We start from the raw sequence: 16,921 nt of genomic DNA, 5'->3' as shown, positions 1-16,921 counted from the left end.
ACTTTATACAACAAACATGAAAGGCCAATGAAATATTGCCTTGATACTCAATTAATGGTAATAATTATATGAAAATTAAAACTATAAGGGATAACAACTTATATCTCGTATATTGACAAAAATAAAATCCTGTGTTAATGAGCATGTGGTAAATGGAAACTTGTCATACAATGCCATGAGATTTACAGATTGGTACACATCACTTGGGAGAAGAATTTGGATAATCTCATATTTAAAGAAGTGCCTATCTTATGAATTATTGTCACTCTAGCTTTTCTTTTGCAATAGTAAGTCTTGAAAATAATTTAAATGGACACTTAAAAACAGTAGATAAATTGCATTATCATATAGATTAATACTTTACAGCAGTGTAAATGGAAGAACTACAGCTGTAATGTAATCATCAACAAATATGAATCCCACAAATATAAATTTCATCATAAAGCAAATTGGAACATTATAAACAGTGTATTAATATATATAGGAAAATATAAAACAAAAAAGTAAATAGGTCAGTTGGAAATACATATTTAAGGTTAAGACATTAAGTGAAACCAAAGAAATCGTAAACATGAAATTCAAGGTATTGGTCACCTCTGATAGCAGGCAGAGGTACAGAATCAGGGAAAGTTCTATTTCTTTAGCCAGAATGGGGACACTTTGTTAATATTCCTTTGACATTTTATTAACATTATTTATTTACTATGAAATGTATAAAATATAGAAAAAAACTAAGCACAGGACAAAAATGGATAGCACAATGAATTATCTCAGAGCGCTTACCTGCATAATCACTACAAAGATTAAGTAGTAAAATATTCAGCATTGTAGGAGCTATGTCCTCCTGTCCTCGAAAGGTAACTACCATTCTTAGAGATTTAATATCTGTGCATGCATCCTCAATCCTATTGGGGTTTTTTGCCCGTTTTTTTTTTTTTTTTAACTTAACATGAATGAAGTCATACAGTTAATTATTTTATGTCTGGCTTCTTTGGTCAACATTATGTGGGTAGACTCACACACTTTATACATATAATGTCTGTAAGTTCTCTCATTTTCACTGTTGTATATTTTTCCATTGTATGGATACATCACAGTATCTGTCCATTCCACTGACATTTAGGTTCTAGTCTGGGGCAATAATGAACAATGGTGCTATATAGTTATGTCCCTGTTTCTTTGTATACAACATTGATAATCTGAAAAACACCGAATTATGTCTTATATGTTATGTCGCATGTACTAAACATTACATAATAATGAATAATGTAAGAAGCCTTCTTTGCCAAATTAATAGGTAATGAATGGTATTATTATCTCAGTTTTACTTGTTTGTTACTACTGGTGGTAAGCATTTTCCCTCATATTTTAATTTGGATGTTACTCTTTTTTAATTGCTACTGATGCTATTTGCTTATTTTTCAGACTTTTTAGTACTCTTTATTTTTGATTGCAAAAATCATTTATTAATAATTATATTAACCTTTGTACTATCGTATTAGAGGAAATACGTTTAAGTTTGCCCCATTTTGTTTTTTTACCTTTAAATTTTTTAATGGTTGGTTTTTTAAACTAACTTCTTTTATGATCGTAAATTAAATATATCACTGGAAAAAACTCCAAAAAACTAAAAAAAATGAAACAACAAAAAACCCTAAGTTATAAATAAAGATCATTTTAATCCTCTCTTCCCAATTAATTGTTGTTAACATTTTGGTGCATGCCTTTCGTGACACTATATATATATGTGTGTGTGTGTGTGTGTGCATATATATATATATATATGCACACACACGCATATATACACACACATATGTACATATATGTATTATACATACATATATTATAGGTATACATATATGTATTTATGTTGACTATATATTAACTATATATATGTATATTTATATTAAATATATGTGTGTAAATATACTTCCATATGTGAATATATCAATATGTAAATATATCTATATATTCATACATGTAGTTTTATGAAACGGGGATTATTTTTTCTGCCTAATAGAGCATTTTTTCCCAATAAATATTGTTTTACACCATGATTTTAAAATAGTTTAATGGTGTTCTATTGTATACATATGTTAATCATTCATTCGACAAATATTTAGTGAGTGCCTTAGTAATGCCATATATCAGTATCATTTTATAGGCATGGGAGGCAAAACAACGCACAGAACTCCTGCAAAGGTGGAGTTTGGATGCTAAGGGGGAAAATATACAGTAAACAAATTTCTCATGTAATATAAGGTAATTGTAAGTACTAGGAAGAAAAAAGCAAGGAAGAGGATAGAGAGTAATGGGTTGGAATGAGGGGAGAGGGTACTCAAGGAAGGCCTCATAAATGAGCAGAAACATAACTGAAGTATGGGAGCCCACCATGCCAATGTTTTGGGCAAAATCATTTTAGGCAGAGAGAGAACAAATGAATAATGCAAGACTTCAAAAAAAAAAAAGCTTTTTGATACTGGTTAACATCTAGGTTACTTCCAAATATTTAAAATTTTAAACAAATTTGAAGAGAACATTTTTGTCAAGACTTTCTAAATTCTTGCAGATGTTCTGTTCCTCTTGATTTTTTTTAAAGATTTTCTTTATTTATTTGTGAGAGAGAGAGAACACAAGTGCTCAAGCAGGGGGAGCAGCAGGCAAAGGGAGAAGCAGGCTCCCCGCTGAGCAGAGAGCCCGATGCAGGACTCCATCCAAGGACCCTGGGATCATGACCTGAGCCAAAGGCAGATGCTTAACCAACTGAACCACCGAGGCGCCCCATGTTCTTGTCCTTAATTTTCAAACCCACTTTTTCCCTGTTGTATGTCTTCACGGCTATGTTGATAGGAAGATATGAAATCATATATGAAAATGCATTAATCTGATGCTATCTTACTTCAGAAGCCTAATTCATATTTTTTAAAGGAAAAATAAAAGTTTTAGGAAGAAAAAAGTTTTTAAGGAATATTAGAATATAGAGTATTTACCTTAGCCTATTGTACACACTGTCTCTACCATTCTTTAGCATATTACATTTGATATTTGATACTTGAAAAAAAAAAAAAGAATATAGAGTATTTAATTTAGAGGGAAATTTTTATAACAGACAAAATTAAAATGACTTGCCTTAATGCTTTCATTTTATGCCATTTTAATATGGAAATTTTAATAAAATCACTTAATAAGAACCCTTACACATAATTTTTTTTTTCTTAATCTCCTTTAGGTTGCTGATGCCAAGTCTTTCTCAGGACCTTTTAAGGTCTTGCCTGTGAAGACAAAATGGAGTAATATTGGCTTTCATATCCTTCTATTTGATCTGGAAAATCTTGTTGAACTTTTGCTGCCAACTCCAATCTGTGATGTTGACCCTTCCAATTCATTCTATGGTAGTGAGATCCTGAGAAGAGCCAAAAGCACAGTGGAGAAGAAAACACTGACACTGAAAAGAAATAAAACTGCCTGTGGTTCTCTCTCAGCGGAGGCGCAAGCCAAGCCTGTTGGTGAAAACCCAGCCCAAGGAGATAATACTGTCAAGTTCTTAGAGGAAAGTGATGGCATTAAAAGGCAGAAGAAAACAAAGAACTCCAAAAAGATGCACCCTAAGCCATCAAGAAAAGTAGATGCCAACATCACAATAGACGCAGCTAAATTGTTCCTATCTTGCTTTTTGCCATGGGGAGTGGATAAAGAATTAGATAATCTCTGCATTAAGCATCTCAATATTTTAAAGCTTCAGGGTTCCGTTTCTTTAGGACTTGCCTCAAATGAAGATCGCTTCTCATTGATGCTGCCAGGCTGGGATGTGTGCAATGATGAAATGAAAACAGACTATTCAAAAGTTAATTTATTTTCCAAAAAAGTTTTGGACTTGTCAAATAAATACACGTCCACTCTTCCAAATCAGGTTGGGATGCCAAGAGGACTGGAGAATAATTGTGATTCCTTGCAAGAGTCAAACACTCTAGTTTATTTATTGAGCAGACTATTTGTAGTTAATAAGTTAGTTAACATGCCTTTAGAGTTGGCATGCGGAACTGACAGGTAAGAGATGCATAAAGATTTTGATTGTTGTTATTTAGGACATTAAAAAAATTATTATGTGCTATATTTGGCTTTCTACCCTCTCTCCTCTCCTTCCTTCCTTCTTTTCAGATGAAGAGTTAACGTGCAACAGCTCCTTTAGCTCAAAATACATTTAAGAAAACCTTCCTCTTAATTCTTTGGGATCTCAGGATAATTTGGGCAATCAATCTATATATTTTAAAATTTATTCATTCAACAAATATCCATTGCTATCATAATATGTGCCAGGAAAATCATAGTGCTGGGTGCTGAATGATTTAGTAGATAGGTAGACAGAGAGATAGATGATAGATAGATTGATTCATACACACCTTAAAATCCATCTTACTTGCTGTGAATTAAATATGAACAAAGAACATTTAAGTAAATGCCAGTGATAATGTATTTCATATGTCAACAGAAAAAGTTTCACAATTCATACCTCAAATCACACCATTTAATTGATACGTCGGCATATTAAACTAGAGGCAATCAGTAATTCATTTACAAAAAAATACAGTTTAGTAAAAATAGCTGTTGTTTTTTGAATGTTTAATGTCTGTTAGTCACCATGTAAGTACTTTGCTTACATGGTTTCATTCAATATGCGAAGCTGGCATATAGGTACTATTATTTTGCTTTGTAAAAATGAGGATATTGAGTCTTATGGCAAAAAGATACCAACTCCAAGATTAATTCAGCTCCTTAGAGTCTGATTCAAAGCTGAGCACCAGTCCAATTCCAGAGCCTGATTCATTACTAACCTTAACTCTGTGCGTTTACCTACTTCCACTGCTAAAATTCAGTATAGTTTTTCAGTCTGATGTTAGAAGATTGAATTCACGTGCTTACTGCATATGTCCTTAGCACTATATAAATAAATTTCTCATTTGGGTAGGAACTAATTGAAATGATAAAAATAATGCACATGAAATAAATAGAAAAGCCTACTGAAGTAGGCTAAAGGAATGAGGAAAAATCTTTGTACTATAGGTAAGTATTTTGGTGTTCAGAATAAAGAGAATAGTTAGTCTGAGGTGAAACCATCCGAATGCTTTTACAGAAGAGACATGGTTTAACTGCCCACTACATGATGGTAAACGGTCCCTGACATTTCTGTTCTGTGATAGGAGCTCAATTCCAGGCACTGTATGGTCAGCACAGTTCCTGCCCTCAGTGGACCTACAGTTTGGTAGCAAGACTATGTGGATTATTTAGGATTTGATATTATGCTTTCTTCCATTATTATGCTTCTGTACTGCAAGGTTTCCCATTTTCTGTTCTGTGGCCCTAATCCGGAGGAAATAGACTGGTAAATTTCTGTGGTTTGTATAGTTAATTTTCCTCTGTTTTCTTTTCTTCTGTGTGTACACACACACACACACACACACACACACACACATTTAAGTTTCATATAGGCTTCTTTTACTTTTCTTTCTATGACTAAGAAAACTATAATGCGCTGAAAGTATGATAAAGCAGAAAATGCAGTCAGCCTGGAGCCTGAAAACCTGGGAATAAAGCCTGGTTTTGTTGTTAGTAGCCACACATAGCTTGGGACAAGTCACTTAGACCCTCTGGGCCTTGCTTTCCTCATTTAGAAAATGAGGTGGGTGGGATAGGTGACCACCAAGATTTCTTCAAATTCCTAAGAACCTGGGCTGCTAACAGATTATATCTGTCTAATCATGATCCCACAGAGCATGATAGTAATATCATGAAGGGAGGGACTTCATTGTTATTTAACGGAGGTTTTCATTCTGAGTTGTCTCGTCATACAGAGTATAGCATATAGAGGGGGTGTCTGGTGCCCTGAGGGGGGATTATGGGCTCCCAGCCCACCTTCCACTACATGGCCTTAAAATTGCTGCCATACATTAGTTAATTCTTTACAAAATTCTTCATTAAAACAAATTAGTGAAGGAGTTGTCAGGATTAGAGACTACTTTCCGAAATCAGTCTCTTCAACTTTGATCTGTCAAACTGCGTGTCATTTTTTTTAGGAAATCAAAATAATGTGTATTGGATCTGTCACGCCAAATCCTTCCAACAGATTTGGCCATTTCACTAACATTTCACTGTGGTTGTGAAGGTTGAGAAATCCTTGTGGGCTTAACAGCTGGGTGCATGACGTAACTGCATTTTAAGGAAAGAGCCATCTGCCTATGCGAATATTCCTGAACAGTACCTGAAAGTTGCAATGGTTGAATCACTGGCCTGGGGTAAAGCGTGCCTTCCTCAGGTCCTTACAGTACCTGGGGAGAACTCTGGCAGATGTCAACATATTAGGATTCAAAATATATTGCATTAACCACAAATTACGTGACCTAACGTAGCGGGGCTCCTCCTACAAAAGTGAGTCACAAGATAATTCTGGTAAACTAAGATTCAAAACTGGGATTAAGGTTTTAGGTAGGAACAAAGTAGGGAAATTTACCAAAGAGATTAATGTGGACAACATTGCTAAAAATAACCTGGGTTCAATTCCGGAATTTTCTTTTTGAAGTGGTCGTGCACTCAAATCTTCAATTTATTTATAAAAATACTTTTCATATATCTTTAAAGATATCCTCATTTTTCCCCCCACAGGTCTTTCAAAATGGAATCTGTGCACAACAAGGCAAAAAGTCCTGGGAATGAGATTTTGACTTTCTCAAGCTTCTATGGTTACTTACGAAATGGTAAAGGACTTAGAGACATAAGTCTGATTTTTTTTTCCTCTGTGAAATAGATTAATCAGCCCATCTATAACTGGATCGCTGAAGTTTAGAATGAGCAGTGTTTGCATTTATGGTTTGATTTAGTCTGTATTTCACATGGCTATACTTTTATATTCTGTCTATATTTGAAATACACATGATTTTTTAATTAAAATTAATAACGTTACAAGACATGTAATGTGATGAAGTTCATCAAATGATCTTTGAAATGCCTGAAAGTCTGAAACTTTTCAGCAAAAGAAATATTTGGATATTAAATTAAGGTCACCTGTGATTTATGGGGAAGTTTATTACATCAGTATCTTTATTACCAAATAAACGATTATTATATTAGACAATTTTATAGCTTTTTCAGAAGGTCATATAATGATCCTTGAATTCTTCTGAGTAATAGTCTTGGTGTTTAGATTTTCTTTTGATGCCAAATAGCTAATTTAGCTCAAAACCTGCTTCTCTAAATCTTTGACATCTCAGTAAATAGCAAATCGGCCCTTCTAGTTGTTCAGGCCAAGAGCTTTGGTGTCATTTGGGTTCCCTTCAGAATATATCCCAGATTCTGACTGTTTCTTTCTACCCACATGACCACCCTCCAGAGCCTTCATCCCTCCTTGCTGCTAACCACCCTACTGCTCCTGTTTCTCCTTCCCATACTCAGTTCGCAATCAAGCAGCCAGAATGACCTATTGGAAACTGAGTTAGAACCTTTTTGCTTCTGCTTAAAACCTTTCAGCAGCTTCTGTTCCACTCTGAATAAAAACCACCGTCCTTAGGAGAGTGTACAAGGCCCAATATAACCTGGCTCTTCTGCTGCTGTGACTGCACACACCACCACCCTCAACCGACCTCATCTCTTTGTACTTAACTTACCCCTTGCTTCGCGTGGTCCAGCTACACTGGAGCTTTTACTCTTACCCAAACATGACGGGCAGGTCTTAGGGCCCTCGAACTGGCTCTTCTGCTGCCTGGAATGTTCTTTCCTTGGATCCCAGAGGTTACCCTGCGGCATCCCACCTCCACCTTGCATTCTTCATTCTTGCTCAGATGCCATTTTATCAATGAAGGTGCCCTTCTTTCTCCTCAGCACACTCTATCCCATTCCCTGTTTTACTGTTTTCCATAATTCTTTTCACTCTCTGATGTAATATATATCTTTTTTTTTTCATTTGCCATCTACATCCTGCCACTAAAATGTAAGCTCCGTAGGGGTTATTTTTTTTCTTTTTAATGGCAGTTTTATTTACTGCTGCATCCCCAGTTCCCAGAACAAAGCCTTCAAGGAATTAAGCAAATACCTTTGGATTTGTGGGTGAATAGTAAATAGAATAATGGTTTTGGAAACAGATGGCTGAGGTTTAAGATCTACTTCTGCCACTTACTATTTGTGCAGCTTTGGGCATGTCTTTTACTCCTTTAAAAGTTGTATTTACTACGCTTGTAAAACGGGAATAAGATTCTAGACTTGGCATGCATGGTGCCTCCGAATTTCTGCAGTGTACCACTGATACATTGAGATGCCCTGAACAGTGGTACACAGGGGCCTTCTCAAGGCTACTGAAAAGAATATTTGGAATATTTTAAAGTGAGAGTTTATTAATAGTTTCCAATTTTTGAGTGTCTAGTATATTCAAAGAATTATGCTAATGGTTTTACACATATTACCTCAATATAGAAACAACCTTGCACAGTAGGAGGGATTATCTCTGTTTTACCCTTGGCAAAACTGGGGGCTCAGGGAAGTTAGATGACTCACTCGAGGCAAAGAGCTGTTGAGCAGAGGGGCCCGGATTCCAGGCCAGCTCTGTTTGGTCCCAAACCACTTGCTCTTTCCGTTACATCAGCACGCTTCTCAGTTAGGATTACTAGTGTCCCTTCTAAATGGTCCCAGTCTGGGTTGCCTGCCTTCCCCTTAAGTAGTAGCCCTTAGTAGGGCATTTATCCTTGTTTTCATTTTTTTTTTATAACATTAAGAAAAGGATTAGAGTTTAAAGCATAATATAAGTGGCTTCTGCAGAGACGGAGAGGATTGCTAACCAGACCGACTGAAGCCTCCAGCTTTTCCTCTGGCTGCCCCAACCAAAGCAGCAGGAGCAACTAGTGTTACTACTGAATAGCCTCCCCCATGTTTAGAGGTGGCATCTATAGCATTTAAGATTCACTTAGGCCCTACGGAAACATGGGTTTGTGTTTTAGTAATTGGAAGATGGGAGGTGAAGGGAAAGGAAGGGTTCGCTTTATGCTATTAATTCGGTAAAGTCAGAGCCTGAAGAATAAAATAATACTCTGAGGTGCTCATTCTAAAGGGTTGACAGGAACCAATACCCAGCAAAATGGTGACTCAGTAATATTGGTAAGCCTGGGGTGTTTTCTTTTTATCTTTCCCCCTGATGTTGCAATTAATTCTAGTTCACTGACATTGCCAAGAAAAGTTGGCTCTCATTTCTACCTCATATTAAAATTTTAACATCACATTAAAGTGCACTGTGAAGTACCCCATGATGCCAGTAAGTAGTTAAAGTTGAGACCAATACTTAGCTTTGATGGTAGAGTCACAAGGTCAACAGAATGAGAGAGGAGGGGAAGGAGAGAGATCAAAAGAAAATTTTCTCTTACCTGCTGTGCTCATGAAGAAATGGAAAATATGACTTCAAAATCATAGTGCTCTATCATGCTTACATGTTTTATGCAGTGATCTTGGTCATTTCAAATTCACATCATATGTTCTATCAGGGAAAAATAATGATATTAATAATGAGTCAAAAGTTTCATATGTATCTCTTTAAATATTCTCACTTCACATTATGTTTAATACTTTCTATCACATTTCCCTTGACCACTCATGTGATATTCAAAAATATATATAATATAAAATATTTATAAAGTATATATTTTTACATATATATAGACAGAGATGTGTAGTGTATCTATTAACACATAAAATGGTGACTCAGTGAAAAGCATACTGGACTCATACTAACTAAAAGAGTTGATGCCAGAATTTCAAACACATATTAATACATTAATTTAAATAGACAATTAGAGTAATTTTCCCTCCAGTGCAAGCCATCATCGTTTTTCCTTATCTCACTCCCACAGTCTGGCATCTAGATAATATACTTTAGCCATCAGAAAGCCTTAATTGATCAATTTTTCATTTGGATGATAATATGTACATTTTCAATTAATAAAAAGGCACTTATTAAGTGCTTTTTTGTGTAGGGCTGCTGGACACTCTATGGATCAATTTAAATAAACCAAGCCCTAGCTCACTCTTAAAATTTCACACTGAACATTAAGGCAAATAGATAGAAAGGACATTCAAAAGGGCAAACTTAAAAGAAACAATACATAACAAAACGAGTCAGATTAAAACATAAGTGCTATATCTATTGATCAGGGTAGTATAGCTGGGTAAGGACAAGTCAAAGGAAGTCTTTTATATGATTTTCCTGTGATAAATGCTGATTCACGGCAAGGGAGTATGTCAGGATTTGTTTGCATGAGGAAGGAATTATAAAATTTGGCAATCTGTTTTGGGTGGGAACATTATTCATTGCACTCCATTGGCAAAGTTACAAAGATGGGTTTAGGGCATAAAAATGAATTTGATTTGATGTGACTGTGTATTCATATAATCGTTAGAAATACATATAAATTAATAAATGGTTCTTACTCTGGTTATACATGAAAATTATCTGAGGTACCTTAACAAAGTATTAATGCCTGCCCTCCTCTCCCCCGGGACCTATTAAATCAGAGTCTTTGAAAGATTGAACCCCGACATTGGTATTTGTGGGGAAAACATGCTCCCCATGTGATTCTAACATGCAGCGGGGGTGGAGGATCATTGGGTTGCATCCATTTTTTAATACTCTCGAGATACAAATGTATTCTCTGTATTTCTAGGTAAGAATGAATCCCATATACCTGAAGCCGACATTTCACTTTGGAAGCTCATTTCCTGTTGGAGAGACCAGTCTGTGCAGGTATGACCTAGTGCATGTTCTTGGAGTTATTAGAAGAGTTCCCTGCTGTTCCTTTCTATTCTGTGAGTGGTTCGTTCATATTCCCCGTAACCTGAGAGTACCCATAAGTGGCTACTGTTGTCCTCACAAAATATTTCCTCCCTGGGCATTTCATTTAAAAGGACTAATGCAGAAGGTGTGGGGGAAAAAGTAGAAAATGACATATGCAAGAATGCACCAGGTTAGGTGGGATGAATAGAGGGCCCGAGGAGGGGATGTTCCTGTTGTACAGGTAACCTATTGCCTGTGGAAGTTTCAGTTTGTGGCAGAATCGATTTCAAAATGTGCCATGACATCAAAGTCCCTAGGCTTGGGAATTTGGTACGTGGACTTAGGAATCATCTTTCTATCTTGAGAGTACCTCATCTGTAAGCTGTTCGAGAGAACGGGTTTCTTCAAGGCCCAATTTAAGTCCTTCTATCTCTTTTAAGGCTTTTGTGGATCGTGAAAGCTTACCGGGTAGCTTTGTACACTGTACAATAAATACCTGTGCATTGATTAGATGAATATTTATCAGAACTTTATTCTTCTTCATGAGCTTAATAAATGTCAAATTTGCAAGACAAGCATAGCAGTAATTCCAATTACAGATGCTTATTCTTAGTTATAGGAAAACAAAGTTAACTCAGAACACACTGTGAGGTTGAACCACAGAACCAAATAAACACAGTTGGAATGGCTGTTGAAACTTGTTACCATGGCCTGCAAGTTTGTGCATCATTGGCCACACTACTAGCCTAACCTGTTCATTCATCATTCTCCCCCCTGCTATAACTAGCCACACAGACCTTTTCATTTCCAAAATACACAACACTCATTCCCACCTCAGGACCTTACTGTTCTGTTGGGCTGGAATTCTAATTTTTCCCTTCATCGTTTGGGTCTCTCTACTCAAGAGCCAACTCCTCCAAGAAGTCTTCCCTGATGACCTGCCTCATGTTGTTGCCACCACCCTCCCCCACCCCATGCCTCCAGTCACCATGGCATTACCCAGCTTTATTTTCTTTGTTGCAGTTGCTTTTAATGGAAATGATACCATTTGCTTTTTTGCTTGCTTCTCTACTGTCTTCTTGCTGTCTCAGAAGCTTGCTGAGAGCAGGGACTTGGCCCATCTCACTCACCCCTCAATCATCAGTGCCCAAAAAAGCAGTAGTCACAGCAACCTGTCAATAAATATTTAACGAATGAATGAATAGCTATGCAAAAAGCCTCTGTGATAATCAAATAAGCATTAGTACATGTTGACTTCACCAGAGTGTTAGCAATCACCCTAAGAGTCTCTATTAAAGGTAAGATTTTTTCACCCCAAAAGCCTAAGAATTCCTCAACGAGGGGAAATAGTCCTGAAGGAAGAGAATTCAATAGAAAATTTATCCTGAATTGCTCTAACTAAAGATCTTTTGTAATTGTTCACTTGGCCTTCAAGTAAGTTTTCATGTGGTTTGGACATGTTTGGACTAATGGACCTTTAAGGTTCTATGATTCTATGACCTTGTGTAAAAGTCTGGCAGGGTGACAAATGTTACCAGAGCATTTATTACTCACTTTATAGAAGTCTAAGCTTCAAAGTTCTCCTCTCATCTCTGCCACTAACCTGATGAATAGCTCTGGAAGACAGGTGTAACTGGTTGATTATTTTCCTCACATGTAAAATGGGAATGGTAATTCCTGGGTCCTTTGGGAACAACAGAGGCTCTTGCTGGTATTGATTTAAATGCTTCATTAACCAATCCTCAGATTCCTTACAAAGCTGTTCATTTAAACAGCTAGTCAAATCATGTTAAGTTGAATCTACTTTTTAATGTATTTTAGGTGGTAATGGAATGCTTCTGTCAAACAGCAAAATCCTACCTCAGAAATTGAAGGGGGGGGCTAAGAATGTGCTAATTTTGCAGATGAATGAGTTTGTCTGGAGATTGTCTCTTTTGCTTCTAATGCATGAAATATACCCAACAGAGAAATAAATGCTGGAAAAGCAACATAAGGTTTTGGGGTTGCTAATTTGCGTGTTTTGAAGCTTCACTAAAGTTCTCTGGATTTTATAATCTAACACCAATGGGTGAAATCATGACATCCAGGCCTCCAGGGACAAGTATGCTTTTCCAGCAGATGCTGCAAAGACATGAAAAGTCAGTGTGAACCGAGTGCTGAGAAAGTGCTTTTCTCCTGGAAAGTCTGGACATTGGAACCACAAGCAGGCCACAGGGGCTCTCATGAGTCTTCATAATGCTCTGTGCTATTTAACAGAACTTTGCTATGTCAAGATTTTAGTAGAAAACCATTAAAATTTTTGGCTTGCCTATGGCATAGTAATACTTCTAGTAATAAGTGTATGGCCCAGATTTGTGGCTGTCTCTTTCCAGCCAATGGATTTGTAAATCTTCACTTAAATCTCTGCACATCCCCTCATAAGAGTGTAATGCTTTGCACATCAGTCTTTTCAAAGAAAATAATTTCTATGCATTTGGAAGACAGCTTTATAGCCATAGTGCTTTCAATTCTAGCTCATTATTAAATTCAAAAAGTTATATAATATATTGTCTAAAAATTTTATATTTTGTTGGGAAAAATTCTATTCCTACTATCTGCAAAATTTATCTACTATATTTATACACTAGGGAGATTTAAGTATTGATAGTCAGAAATTATCAATAAATTCTGCTTTCTACACTTTATATTTTTTTAAGTACAGAATCTATTTCAATTCCATTAGCATTTATTTAGTACCCACTGTATACCAGGTACTGTAATAACATTATTACATGCTTATAAGATGTACCATCTGTCTGTGGATTGGAACTGTGCTGAGTATTGATTTCACACTGATCACAGAGTGTGGGTTTGAGTTTGTTTCTAATTGGGTATGTGCCATTCAGTATTCGCTTTTAAGTTTTGTGACTATCTTACTCATTATGGTTAATATGTTTTATTCAGTTATTTCTGCTTCCTCTTGTTTTTCAATGATACTCATACTATTTACTCTTATAACATGCGTTGATAGTGACAAATATGTCAACAAGCCCCAAAATTCAATAGTTAAAAAATGTGGTCATGATGTATAAATCTAATAATTAGACATGTTCAATGAAATTGCATACATCCCCATATATTTTTAGGAAAGAATATTGACCCAAGTTGATAACCAGTGTTATAGGACATTCTAAATCGCAGTCATAGATGCTCCTCAGAGATGGTAATAATCCCAGTGTGAGAAGTCAGACACAATCCCATGGAGCATATGACCAAACTGCCCATTCTGAAGGATAGAGCACAGTCTGGATGTATCACAGGTCTGCAGATACCCTCCAGTATCCTCCTGATTTATAGGTAGGGACACAAGCAAGTTCCACACAGGTTTCTGTGATTGAAAGCTCTCATCCTAGCCTTACTCAGCATCATGGACTTTGTTTTATGGGAGGACATGAAGTCCCAGAGTAGTACATGACTTGGCAAAAGTTGCCTTTGTGATAACTGTATAGTTAGATCAGAAACTTGGGCTTTCTCATTTCTGATTCAGAGCTCTTTCTACCATATCATCCTCATCTTGGAAGCAGTGCTGTCAAATACAGTGTGTGACAAAATTAAAACAAATTCAGTTATAGAAAATTGTTCATGAATAATTAATATAGTTTGTCCCATCGTATGATATACATAATAGGCCTGGTTCACTTATTATAATATAGAATGGTATATGTTAGTAAATATCATATCTAATAATTAATACATATCACATGGTAGATATTAATAGGCATGATTCACCGGTATCATAATATGTAGAACTATATGTTAGAACCATGGTTTGCAATAGCTATCACAGTGTTGAGTAACTCATCATATGATATGCATGAGTAAGCATTACATACCCACCTGTATTGTGACCGGAAGTACTGCAGTGTTGGTAGACTTGGTAGGCAATAGTAAAATCGCATCCTTCATTAGCCTTTTTTCACAACCTAACCAAGCATTTGAATGGACAAGAATGGAGATGGTCAGGGATCAGGAAGCTGCTCTGATAATTTGAGTAGCTTCCTATAGTTAAAAGTCAAGACCCGGCTCCTCCTGCCCCAGCAGGCAGTTCAGTGAGCATGTGCCATCAACATGAGCTAAGCTCTCGGAGTGTCCCCAGAGCCCCAAGATTGCACATGCTACCATGGCACATAAAAGAGACTGAATAATTATTTAGATGAATACCTTTTCTGCTTTTGGCATCAGCTTCTCTAGATCAGTTGGTGGTGTCCCACCCAAAGCCCTAGCTGAAGGGCATCCTATGGGTAGACTGGGGTAGTACAGAGGGGATGGCAGCAATGTGGAGCAGCAGTCATCTTGGCCCAGGGCAGTCTTTTGAGGGGAAGAGGAGTAGGCATTGGGGTGTGGCTATAGGAGAAGGATAATGGGAAGTGTCCCAAGTTCACCTAGATTAGTGGTGTTCTTCCTCTTCTCTCACTGACTCGGCCCTTGGCTTTCTTTGAATTCTACGTTAACTGTTGATCCTTGCCTCTTATCTTGCCAGGAAGAGACTAAGGTACGTTGTCACTGGCCTTTTACTAAGGAATGAGGCTATAGAAACTTGGAAGGACATATCCTACAAAGGACGTAGAATCGGGGTCAGAAGGCTTGTCCACCATATCTATGGGATGTCCTGTCCTAGGTTCTTCAGTTAAAAAATGAAGATACTGGATTAGATGTCTGTGACAAGCATTCCCCTCCCCCTCGACCCAGTCACAGATCCTTGACTGGATATGTGCAGTAATTGGAAGGCAAGCTTTGCAATATTTTTAAACTGTGTAAAACCATGTACATATACACACAGTTTAGTGAGATTTATTATTAAAATCTTGTCTTTAGCTTTCTGTACTAAACCTGAGTTTAAATCAAGTGTTTTTAGCTAAACAATGCCTTAGAGCTAGACATAATTTGAGGAGCTAAACTTGTCTTTAAGACCAATATGATATCTTCAGAATTCATTTTCTTTATCTTCTGGTGGAAGTGAAAGTATCTTAGGTGAAAGAATTGAGAACTCCTTTCAACCTTCCCGTTAGAATCTCCTGTGTTAGCAAAAGAACAGTGTGAAGGTTTGGGTTCCAGTGCTCAGTATCTGCATTTCAATTGTTTCAGATGCTAATTCTAGTGGAAGGGAGTGGTACATGGGAAACCTATTTAAGTCAAAATTCCAGGCTCTCAGCTTGATGTAAGACCCCAAGCATTTGTAAAAATACTACAAAAAAAAAAAAAAAATGATTAAAAAAAACCTTTATAGGTAACTGAAGCAATACAAGCTGTTCTCTTGGCGGAAGTTCAACAGCACCTGAAGACATTGAGTAAGACACCAGGCGACAGTCAACCAGTGCCCATGACAGAGGACGTTCACTGTGCGATGAGGCAGATTCTGCAGAATACAGAATGGACCTGTGGGGAGGAGGAAGAGTTACAGTGTACGACAGACCCCGGGCCTCTGCAAAGTAAGTGCAAAATTTACTGGCATGCACTTTCATCAGAACTTTTCCTACTACTCAAGAGTGCGTTCAGAATATGAGTTCACAATATATCATTTCTGCAAAAACTGAGCCAAGTGCCCTGTTTCTGACCTATTCTGCTATCAGTTTCTTCTTATGATTCTCAAGTTTCTGAAAAACCTTCTAAATTCTATCATAATCGGTAAATATTTTCCAGAACAAAAATCTATATTGTTTATTAAAACATTTTTATAGTAAGTGATTAAAAATGAAAACAGGATTAACAGTAATAGCTTAAGGAGATATTTTAAGAACACTTTGATAATGATGGGTCCTAAATTTGTTTCCGTTTGATACTGATAATATCCATGTGCTGTTTTTTTTTTAATTTCCTAAAAATAAGAAACGTAGTATAAACTAAAAAACTGATTTAGAAGTGGACCACTTGATTTTATAACAAATAAAATTTTATCATTGTAACTTCATAATGATAATGTTTATGGTTCATGGCTAGCGAGTGAATCTCAATTTCTGCTTTAAGATGTTATCTGATTTTTCAGCCCATTAGCTGTGACTTAAAAAATAAATTAATTAATAACAGTAAAAAAGGTAAGTACAAATTTGGTTTTCAGCCTCACTAGTAAGCTTTTGATGAACA

General features: G+C 36.5%; 1 protein-coding gene and 1 long non-coding RNA gene across 5 annotated transcripts in view; one reads left to right on the top strand and one right to left on the bottom strand.

Annotated features, from left to right (window-relative positions):
• The window catches only part of WDR72 (WD repeat domain 72), a 214,113-nt gene that overhangs the window by 119,719 nt on the left and 77,473 nt on the right, over positions 1–16,921 (top strand). For all 4 annotated transcript variants that reach the window (XM_057306315.1, XM_026518516.4, XM_026518515.4 and 1 more), the window contains 4 exons: positions 3,230–4,047; positions 6,658–6,749; positions 10,692–10,771; positions 16,068–16,269. In XM_057306315.1, the coding sequence (XP_057162298.1) occupies positions 3,230–4,047; positions 6,658–6,749; positions 10,692–10,771; positions 16,068–16,269 (1,192 nt within the window). The remainder of the gene's footprint in view (positions 1–3,229; positions 4,048–6,657; positions 6,750–10,691; positions 10,772–16,067; positions 16,270–16,921) is intronic.
• LOC123002085 (uncharacterized) lies at positions 9,353–14,856 on the bottom strand. The gene is made up of 3 exons (XR_006411614.3): positions 14,678–14,856; positions 11,801–11,973; positions 9,353–9,508 (listed from the first exon to the last, which is right to left on the bottom strand). It is a non-coding gene; the product is annotated as an uncharacterized LOC123002085 (long non-coding RNA).

Source organism: Ursus arctos, unplaced genomic scaffold (assembly GCF_023065955.2).
Source record: "Ursus arctos isolate Adak ecotype North America unplaced genomic scaffold, UrsArc2.0 scaffold_36, whole genome shotgun sequence".
NCBI classification, from domain to species: Eukaryota; Metazoa; Chordata; class Mammalia; order Carnivora; family Ursidae; genus Ursus; species Ursus arctos.
Note: the sequence above shows the minus strand (reverse complement) of the source record. Positions and strands in the feature narration are given on the sequence as shown.